Here is a 10929-nt window from a genome sequence, read left to right as displayed (position 1 = left end):
TTCAGTGTTTATTGGCATTAGACAAGCTTTTCAAACCTAGAGGCAAACAAAAGTCATAACCAAAAAGCCAACATGGGTTTGTCAAAAACAGATCATGCCAGACAAACCTTATTGCATTCTTTGACAAAGTGACAAAATTAGTGGACCAGAGGAATGCTGTGGATATAATGTACTTGGACTTCAGTAAGGCATTTGATAAAGTAGATCACAACCTACTACTTGATAAGATAGAAAAATGTGGGTTAAACAGCCTCACCATCAGATGGATTCGTAACTGGCTGATCAACCGGACTCAACGTGTAGTCCTCAATGGAACTACATCTACATGGAGGGAAGTATGCAGTGGGGTACCCCAGGCTCTGTTTTAGGCCCAGTACCCTTCAACATCATCAACAGTTTGGATGAGGGAATAGATGGGGAATTCATCAAATTTGCATACCACACCAAGCTGGCAGGAATAGCTTAAGATATCTTGACAGACTTGAACATTGGGTGCTATCTAACAAAATGAAATTCAATAGTGAAAAAAGTAAGGCTCCACATTTAGGCAAGAAAAACCAAATGCACAGGGCAAATGCAAGGGCAGGGCTTTTCAACCAGTGGTAGGGGTACCACCTGTGGTACATTGGCACCTGGCAGGTGGTACGCGACCATCTTAGAAAAGTGGTAGCGGGGGAGGGGAATGGGCTGAACCAGTGGCAGCACCGCACAAGCTTGAGCGAGAGATGGCTGGAGCTGCAGGGTTGTCAGGGCTCAGCGGAAGCACCAGGATCAGTGCTGCTTTCCAGCTGATCAGTGCTTCTTCGGGGCTGTCAGGGCTCAGTGGAAGCACCAGGATCAGCGCCAGGCTCCAGCTGGAGCTTGGTGCTGATCCTGGTGCTTCTGCTGAGCCCTGAAGAAGCACCGATCAGCTGGAAAGCAAGCACTGATCCTGGCACTTCTGCTGAGCCCAGAAGAAGCGCCGATCAGCTGGAATGTTGCAGCATCTCCAGGGTCTTGTGATTTACATTCAGATGCTTGGAAACTGATTCATATTTATGACGGTCAGTGTCCCAGGGTCATGTGAAGTGACCAAAACCTTCTGCAACCATCCAGCAGATGGGGGGAATAAAAACCAAACAACCCCACCCCACCTCCGCTGCCAATCCTCAACAGAAATGCTCACAACAATGAAAACCTCAGACAGGAGGAAGAGCGCAGCCGGGTGGGCAGGCAGGTGTTTTGCTTGGCTGTGGCTTGTGGGACACTTTTTTTTAGTGCCATTGTAACTTCGAACAGTCACTAAGCGAACTGCTGTAAGTCGAGGACTACCTGTACTTTATCACTTTTTTCCTTTTTTTTTTTTTTTGGTCATCAGGTTTTTGACACCTTGCTAGGCAACTGGTGGTACTCGGATGTTGCCATACCCTAAAAGTGGTACAATGGGTGAAAAGGTTGAAAAGCCCTGGTATCGGGGGTATCTCGCTCAATAGTAGTAACTGTGAGAGGGATCTTGGAGTCCTAGTTAAGACCAGGGGTGTCAAACTGCCGGCCTGTGGGCTGGTTGCATCATGCGGATGCCGCGCCCACCCTAGCTCCGGCAATGCAAAAAAAGTCACGATACGTCACGACACATCATGTGATGCAGCGAGTTTGACACCTGTGTAGTAGACAATCATTTAATATGAGCCGGCAGTGTGCTGCAGCTGCCAAAAAAACCAACAGTACTAGGCTGCATTAACAGAGGGATAGAATCACGATCACGTGAAGGGTTAATACCACTTTATAATGCCTTGGTAAGGCCGCACTTGGAATACTGCATCCAGTTTTGGTCACCATGATCTAAAAAACTCTAGAAACTAGAGTGCAGAGAAGAGCAAAAAGATGATTAGGGGACTGGAGGCTAAAACATATAAAGAACGGTTGCTGGAATTTGGTATGTCTGGTTTAATGAAGAGAAGGACGAGGGGGGACATGATAGCAGTGTCCCAATATCTCAGGGGCTGCCACAAAGAAGAGGGAGTCAAGCCATTCTCCAAGGCGCCTGAGGGCAGGACAAGAAGCAACAGATGGAAACTAATCAGAGAGAACTAACCTAGAACTAAGGAGACATTTCCTGACAATGTTGAACTAGAAGACTTCCAAGGTCCCATCACCTGTTATTCTGTTCTATTCTAAACCAGGCTTCAGCTCATGTATTATTTTCCTCATGCAACTCAGGAGTTAGATGTGTGCTTTTCTGCTTCTAAGTAATCAATTTAACTAGACATCTATGTATATTTGCCAAACTTATTTCTTGTAACTGGCTTCAATGGGATAAAGATACCAAAGTGTATGAGCCTCAGGATCATCCCATTTAGCAACATGCCAATCAAGGGATTTTTTTAGGACGATTTCTTGACAAATGTATATTTGGAATGGATGGTTATATAGGCCAAAAAGGAAGAAGAGATGAAACTGTTAGAAGGATAGTTTTATTTCCCCCTACAGGTACAAACTTGAGTGTATAGTACAATAATCAAGCATTTTAAAGACACATAATTCCACTGTAACTCATCCTTATCACAAGGACTAAAATAATTTGCTGTACAACTTAAATCCCTGCCAAGGATTCAAGCTAGTCAAAAAATTTGCCAATTTAAGAGTCTAATGGTGAGAGATTTGTTTTGAAATTACATATGGAACTGAAATGCCATTTTCTGTTACTTTATTTGCCCATATACAGATATATACATATAGCAGATATGTAAGTTTAGGGCTTATCATAAATAGCAAAGTTAACAACTCAGTTTTTAGAAATAGCACAGTCTTAGCATATTTAAAGGACGTACTTGAATCTTTGCTAACGCTTCCCCCAGTCGTGATGCAATGCCTAATTATTGTTTTGGATGAATCTATACTAGGTTACTTATACTGACATTTTGAAATAGCCATTAAAAGGTAGCCTTTTTCAGAAACTACACACAAAAACCTTATGGACTGTGAACAGTTCATTAAGGAGTCATTTAGCGTCAATGGGGTTTTTCTGCTAGTATTCATGCAGCATGGAATTTGAATGTTAGTGACATGAAACTCAAAATGCTTAAGGATGTAGTTTTGTACCATTATTCTGAGGCATATTATTTTTCAGTTACATGATTACCTCTGTAGAAATTAAGTATTTGCTATTCAGAATCCTTTTTAAGATTTAAGCTTTTGTCCCATTTACACTTAGATGTTTGTTGAATTTTTTTTACTCCTACCCAAGAACCATGTCAGGATCCTGTCTAACATCAATGAGTTTTATACAGCATTCTAACTAAAGCTCAGAATGGAATGAGGGGTGTTCAACATTCCAGAGTGGAAAATAAGTAGAGTTCCATACAGGTGCTGTGCAAAGTCTCAACCAGCCATAGCACACCCAAAACACATCAATGTATCTAGATGAATACAAAACTTTAATTTCACATCTTTAACATGAATCATAAATACAGATGCATACGTAAGAGGGAATATAATTTATAATACTAAACAGAAATCACTGAATACTAAGCCAGTGCATTTGCACACAATACACTTATGATGCACAAAATAAAATAAGCCAGAGTAAAGTGGCTTCAGGTTTCCTTAGGAGGCCTTATAGAAATATGAACATTCCAACTTGATCCAAGTAGTTTTACCGATTTCAATTTGTTAACTTGATTTAAAAACAACTAAATTTAAATATTACAGAGACAATAGCAATTCTGAATATAGCAATTTCAGTCCTTCACTCATCCACAACTGACATACAGGACAAGCAGCACAAGTGTAACTGTGAGACCACTTTAGGAAGTCTGGCATTGGACACCACCTCTAGGATGATGCTCATCATCGTCATATGCTTCACCATTGTAATGCTGTCTTCTTTCCTGAGATGGGTCAAAGTCTACCAACTCTACTTGATCCATTTCTTCAGCTTCTTCCACTTCTTGTCTTGGTGGTAGCAGTTTTTCCAACAGACATAGCTTATCTGAGCAAAGGAAACCACTTTCTGGAAATATCACCTGAAAATTAGAAAAAAATATGAATGCTTCTCATAAATGTACTTGAAGTGTGAAATACAGTGTATCTGAATTTTAATGTAAAAGATAAATTTGCTTAATTTGTGTAATACCAATCATTTTTTAAAGAAACCAACATTATAAGGCAGCATTGCCTAAAATATATTGAAGAAATTTTCCAGGAGATATTAGTAATTCAACCAACTGTGCCTTACCTTAAATTCAATTATAAGACGGCCCTTTTCATATGGCCTACGGTAGATTGGCATTCCTTCATTTAGTACACATTTAACGTCACCATGTTTGACAATCTGACCTAGAAATTAAAAAGATATAACTTGTGTTTAGTAAACCTTATATAAAATTAAAGTTACAAGTACTTGTAATTGCTGAAGCAGAAACTCATCTAGACAGCAAACTAAAGAAATGTATGTGAAGAAGGCATCCATAGAGGGTAATAACCTGATTCTGGGAAAAGATCCAAGTGCTAGAAATGTTTTGTAATCGAATCCAAACATGGCCATATGCTTAAAGTGCAGTATCATGATAAAAAAAAAAGGTTTTCCAAGACATGTTTAGAAGATTTCTAATTCACCAGTTACAAATGATTGTTCTATTCCTGTCAATCCAAGGCAATAGGAGTTTGATGAATGTTAAATTCTATGGAGATATTTAATTACAGTACTAATTTAAGACAGTTATAGCTGCTTAGGAACTTTATAGCTTTTCACTTGGATTCTCCAAAATGATAACATTTATTTTATGGTGGGTTCCAATTAATAGTGACTCCAGTATTAATTGCAAACCTTCAATTTAACAGACTAATAGTAGGCAGCAGATGTCAGTTAAAGTAGAATGTTCATTTAACTGAAGGGGAATTTTACAGGCCATAAAAAGATAAATAAGACTTTATGCACACAAAGTAATAAGGAGAGGTTTACATCCAAGGTCGATTAAACTATGGTCCTTTAAATGTATTGTACCCAAGTTCTTTTTTCAGAGCAATACAGGATGCTTACCAGGATGAGAAGTAATTATTATAGTTCGATTATCGAGCATTGCAATTGGTTTTTGAAAGCCACAGAGTGCTTCCACTAATTGTATATCCATAGACATGACCAGGTCTTCACCTCGCCTGCAGAGAAAAAGTTATTTGCCTTAGAATTGCAGGACTATAACCATATTGTATAGGATATCAATTCCAAAAAGACAAGGGAAAAAAACTGCTTAAATGATAAATTATACTATTAAATAAATGTACAGGGAGAATATAAAGAGATCTGCATTCCTACAGAATTAAAAGGATTTGTTAGTGAAATAAGACTATTCTGGCACCAGATCTGATTACATGGGAAAACAAAAAATTAAGTTTCTACCTTAATATCTGATGTTTAAATGTTATAATGGTATAATATAGCAGACCAGTGGTCCCCAGCGTGCCACTAAAGAGTGTCACAGAACACACAGGCATCTAGGGTGGTGGTTCCTCACTAATCCTTTATGCTTCTTAAAATTGTAAAAGTGCAAAGTGCACAATGCAAAGTGATACCTTCCAGTATTATCTTTATTTGTAATGATGCACCTGAATCCTAAACTGACTCTATAATTTTTATTGAAAAATAAAATGTTTTGGCTGTAGGCAAATACTTTTAGGAGGGAGGGAATTTCTGTTTGTTCCTAAAAATCCCCCAAGATAAGCACAATTGCAGGCAACATCCTACAGGAAGTATTTAAACAGAACAGATAGTATTCTGATAAACTGGCTCTATGTAACTTTCCCATGGCAGCCATTTTGTGAATAGGCAATTTTCCCCATCTAGCAGCCACAGCGCTCCTATCATGTTTTCAAAAGTTCTCCTGCTCAAAAAGGACTTGAGGATCCCTATAATAGATCAAGGAATATCTTGAAACTCAATGACATTCTATGTTTAATTTTCTAAGTTAAAAAAAAAAGCCACAATCTCATGGAAAAAAAAATAAACTGATTTTTCCTGCTACTGTACACACTATTTACATCCATACACAAAAAATAGTTTCAGCAGTTGAGCTGGAGAAAAGATGACTTTCAAGCCTTAAAATCAATGTAACATTTTACTTAACAACTGAAGTTTAACTTCCAGAGAAGGAAAACCAGTTTACTGACTTTGAATCATCATTAGACTGAACAAACTTCTTAAAACTAAGAGAATATTATACACTTTCCTAAACAAAGAATCAGGAATTAGAATTAAAAACTGATGTTGTGCCAGGCTTCATACCTTGACATAACTAGTGAAGGGCTACAGAACTATGACAGAATCAGTCTGTCATCTGTACTATTGCATATTAATATGCATTTATAAATGCAGTAGGTGTCCACATATTAGTTACAATGTAGTGGTTTATATTAGTTTAGTAGGTTAGAACAGATTGGAAGAGATGTAAGGTACTGCAGAAATAATTAACCTTTGTAGAGAAAAAGTTAAGAGAAACTGTGCACAATTGTTACCCTGACCATTCTGTTTTGACTACAAAATTTAAAAGCTGCTCCAATCAGTCAATGTCTACCAAACATAAGGCCTATGCCTGACAACCTATGTTCCCAAACTGTTATACATACTTCCGAAATAAGTTTTCCACAGTATTATTAAAACTTGCCTTGTAAACAAAGAATGATCTTTTTGATCCAAGACAATGATAATGTCTCCTGGCTCCAACCCTGGTTCTTGATCACCTTCACCATGAAAAGTTATTTTCTGACCATCTTTCATTCCTATTTCAAAAGGAACACATTAGACTTAAAATCTACACAATATATTTTAAATTATAGTACTAATAAATTTAGCATTCATTACCCTGGAAATAATTTGGTGAAGCATAAGTAGAAGCATGAAACAGGAGCAGAAAGCATATTCCTTAGCTGCTAGTAAAAGCCACCTAATCTCAATAAGTTATTCCTTCGTTTCTTTTGCCAAAATTCCTAGTTCTGCATTATGGAATGTATAAGTGGTATGTTTATATTTTTTAGATATTGTGAAACTGAGGTGTTGATGTACAGTAGTTGTAATAATTTAATTTGAACATATTTTAATAGTTTTCATTTTGTTTACTTTATTTCAGCCCTTAGTCAAAATTATTTTTATCCAAATACTATAGTTTTCCAGAGCATCTGATGTCAAGTGTTCAAGCAGTCATTATGTCACCCATACAGCACCCCTCAAATCCTTATTGGGAACCATTAAACACCCACAATACAAAAGTTGTGGAAGTTGTACTATCTTATGAAAGCACCACCTCTTGACAGAGGTACTGAGGTTTAATGCCCAGCAAGCAGAAAGTCAGGTGGGGAGAGAACTATATTCTTTATCAAACAAGGGAATTCTGAGGAAGGAAAATTAATGAAAGACACAGATCTCATGGAACAGATTACCAAAACATATTTATCATCCCTTTTAAAATTAATATGTAAATCTTTCCTAGGACTTTGTAATATTCTACAACTCCTAATTTCTCCTTTAGTATACCTTTATCAATGTGGACTTCCAGAATTTTCTTTTCTCTAACAATTTTCCTTCCATTGCAGCTTTTACACCTGTCCTTGGGACTGATGCGCTCCCCATGGCCTTGACATTCCATGCACACTGACTGGATTTGCTGAACCATTCCAGGTCCTATCTGATGAATTCTTATTTGCATGCCTGTTCCTCTGCAATTAAGGCAGCATTCTACTGCACCTTTCTTGCCCCCTCGGCCTAGAAAACATATAAAAAAATAAGATTAAGTAGACTACATTTTTTTCACATTAAAATTTCTCCTGGACCTCTCTAAAGATTAAAGAAATATTTTAACATACCTTCACATTTGTCACAAATCACATTTTTCTGTAGAGCAAGTTTCCGGGTTGCTCCATTGTACAAATCTTCTAGAGTTACTGATAACTGATGCACAACGTTTTTACCTGAAATGAAAAGCGTGTTAATGACTAATTCAATTCATAGCTAAGAACTTTCTGGAAAAAATTACATTACAATGGAAATTAAACTTGATTAAATCCAATGGGGCATTTCTAAGTAAACAGTTATAAGGGCCATTTCATGTGCAGTTTAAATCATGTTGAAAATACCTGGATTAATTGTATAATTTATACAGCTAATATTAACAGTAATAACAGCAAATAGACTTTGAGGAACTGCTCAAATAATGCTAATAGATGTTTTAGTGGACATTAATCCATTATATGACAGCTCCCAAAGTAACCATTACAAAGGAACAAATGAATGGTTTTACATTAAATAAAAATTCTGAAACTAAAAGATATCTTAACCTGTTTACCTTGAAACTACATCACCTTTATCTTTATCATGTGTGCAGGGAACCACCCTTTTAGTAATAAAAAGTTAACCACTACAATTTCAATTAGATCAAAGAAAGTTGTACATTACCTCTCCTCTCTCTTTGCATTCTTCCACTTCCTCCAAAGAACATATCAAATATATCCATTGGTGATCCAAAACTGCTTCCACTACCACCTTCTTTTATTGCTTGTTCACCACCTTTATCGTACAACTCTCTTTTCTTGGAATCAGACAGGACTTCATAGGCTTGGGAAATTTGTTTGAACTACAACATTTAAAAAAAATTAAAAGGCTTATGTAAGGCTTTATGTAAAGTCTATGTAATTGCCACCAGACAAATGATCATTTATTATTTATACCATGATCATCTCTATTACTAGATCATTTATGTATTAGTAACATACAATAATTATTGGTGACTGGTCTACCTTATGGATTGAATTTTCTCATTTTATCGAAGAGTAATAATGTTTTGTTTTAGCAAAAAAAAATCAAATCTACATTTTAACCTTCCTAATTGTAAACCTTTAGGTCCTGGCCCACAGAATGACTGTTAGTTTTTTTTATATAGTGATAAAGTGATTTGTTACTCTTTTCTGCTGAATATTTTTCTTCTATATCCACGTCTAGTTCATAGGTTCAATTCTGCTTTAGCTGTTTCAAAAACAGCTAACAATGACTAGATGGTGCCACAACAGCTAGGCTGCTAGCTTTCCAAAGGGCAGTGATTTGCATGGATATGTCCACATAAGTCACCAGGAGTCAAGCTCATCATGGGAATTTTTATTCAAGGTCACGCTTGGAAATGACACGGAGAGAAATTTTTATGTAGGTTTTTCAAACCTCAAAAAGAAAGACACTTTACTGTAGTAAGAGACATCTGCAGGACAAGAGACAAGAAATAGTCAAGTACAAAGGTAGGCAACCTTGGCTCTTTTATGACTTGTGGACTTCAACTCCCAGAATTCCTGAGTCAGCATGGCTGGTTCAGGAATTCTGGGTACTGAAGTCCACAAGTCATAAAAGAGCCAAGGTTGCCTACCCCTGGTCAAGTAAAAGAGAGCATGGAAACATTGAAGACCTAAAGAAATAGTATGTTCTGAAGATAAGTATGCATATGGGTTCAACAACCAGAACCCAACACATTCACACCAAGAAGTAAAATGAAAATGGGTACACAATACCTTCCACGTAGTTAATTAGCAGAAAATGGGAGGAGGAATATTAAAAAAAAACAAAAAAAACCTATTAACTCACCTTTTCTCCTTCATTAGGATTCTTATCTGGGTGATACTTCAATGCTAATTTCCTATAAGCCTTTTTCAACTCCTCCTGAGAGGCATTAGGTTTTACCCCAAGCACATCGTAGTATGTGGTCTCCTTCACCATGATGCAACCGTACCTGCAAGAGACCATGGTGGGGAAGAGAACAATAGTTAAGAAGATGCCGGGTTAAAGAAAGCAAGTCAAACAGCTGTTGGGACTCTCCCACACTTTCCTATTTCCCTTCCTTTATCCCAGGGGTAGTCAACCTTGGCTCTTTTATGACTCGTGGACTTCAACTCCCAGAATTCCTGAGCCAGCATGGCTGGCTCAGGAATTCTGGGAGTTGAAGTCCACGAGTCATAAAAGAGCCAAGGTTGACTACCCCTGCTTTATCCCCTCCAGGGCTCCCCAATAGCTCCTTTGACTCTCTCAACAGAAACAAGCCTCCATCTTTCATCCACTTGGCCCGCACTAGCCTCCCACAACCTACTGGGCTAATACAAACAAGGGACGAAATCTGTCACAAAAGCACCTTTTTTTCTTGTTCCTCCCGCTTGACTCGGCCACCTTCGCTTAAACTGCCTCCTTCAGTCGCAGCCGCCCGTTTCCGAGCAGACGAAGGTGGTCACTCACCCGAAAAAAGGACTTACTCCCCTTTTCCCCCCCTCCGGGCTCCAGCCCTTCCCCCCCCCCACCATTACCTCAGCTTCTCCCCTACAGGGCACCCAGAAAGGGTGCTTCTTCATGGTCCCCCTCTCCTCGCTTCACGGACAATGGGCGCCAACTGCTCCCGCTCCGTTCCCGAAAGGCCCCTTCGCTCCAGTTTCCCTCACCGACCTAACCCCCCCCCTCTCCCCTTCTGCCCTCGTGCCGCCTTCTCCCCCACCTCGTATCGGTTGCTTCTCCCCCTCCCCCTCCTCCCCCAGCGCGCGATTTCGGCTCGCGCTGTTCCGCACCGCGCGCCTACCGACCCCTCCCCCCCCCACGCGCGCGCGCGCGCGTCTCGGCTTCAGGCGCGCGGACGAAGCTGCCCGGGGCCGTCGTCGCCCGCGGAACGAGGAGGGGGAGAAGCGGAGAGATGGCGGGGAGGGGGGGGGAGAGCTGAGGGAGAAAAGAAGGCGCGGCCAACAGCTTCTCTTTGTCTCCCACCTTACCTTGCGCTTTCGGCCGAAGAAAAGGCAGCCTGGTGTCTTCCCGGTAAGCCTAGCCGCTCCTGCCGCCGAGTCTCCCCTTCGCCTGCCTCTTTCTCTCCCACAGACAAAACGACCGCGACTTTTCTGGAAAGTTCCGAGCCGGTCTCAGGCTAGGCAGCATCCGGGGAGTTTTCT

General features: G+C 39.5%; 1 protein-coding gene across 1 annotated transcript; it reads right to left on the bottom strand.

The window, feature by feature from the left end:
* Positions 1-2437: 2437 nt before the first annotated feature.
* DNAJA1 (DnaJ heat shock protein family (Hsp40) member A1) lies at positions 2438-10929 on the bottom strand. Its single transcript, XM_015813822.1, has 9 exons — positions 10756-10929; positions 9593-9737; positions 8423-8600; positions 7834-7938; positions 7505-7732; positions 6639-6753; positions 5021-5136; positions 4217-4317; positions 2438-4004 (listed from the first exon to the last, which is right to left on the bottom strand). The coding sequence occupies exons 2-9, from the start codon at positions 9722-9724 to the stop codon at positions 3786-3788; spliced, it is 1194 nt and encodes a 397-aa protein (XP_015669308.1). The 5' UTR covers positions 9725-9737; positions 10756-10929; the 3' UTR covers positions 2438-3785.

Source organism: Protobothrops mucrosquamatus, unplaced genomic scaffold (assembly GCF_001527695.2).
Source record: "Protobothrops mucrosquamatus isolate PMUCROS unplaced genomic scaffold, P.Mucros_1.0 scaffold198, whole genome shotgun sequence".
In the NCBI taxonomy this organism is placed as follows: Eukaryota; Metazoa; Chordata; class Lepidosauria; order Squamata; family Viperidae; genus Protobothrops; species Protobothrops mucrosquamatus.
The sequence above is the reverse complement of the archived record's forward strand: the minus strand, read 5'-3'. Positions and strand labels throughout refer to the sequence as shown.

What these genes read in the sequence shown, in the direction of transcription:
- DNAJA1 (XM_015813822.1), bottom strand. Translation starts at nt 9,724, where the DNA reads ATGGTGAAGGAGACCACATACTACGATGTGCTTGGGGTAAAACCTAAT. An exon ending in AATGCAAAGAGAGAGGAGAG is followed by an intron (nt 7,939 to 8,422) that starts GTAATGTACAAC and finishes TTTTCATTTCAG; the next exon opens with GTAAAAACGTTGTGCATCAG. An exon ending in GATCATTCTTTGTTTACAAG is followed by an intron (nt 5,137 to 6,638) that starts GCAAGTTTTAAT and finishes TTTTCTCTGCAG; the next exon opens with GCGAGGTGAAGACCTGGTCA.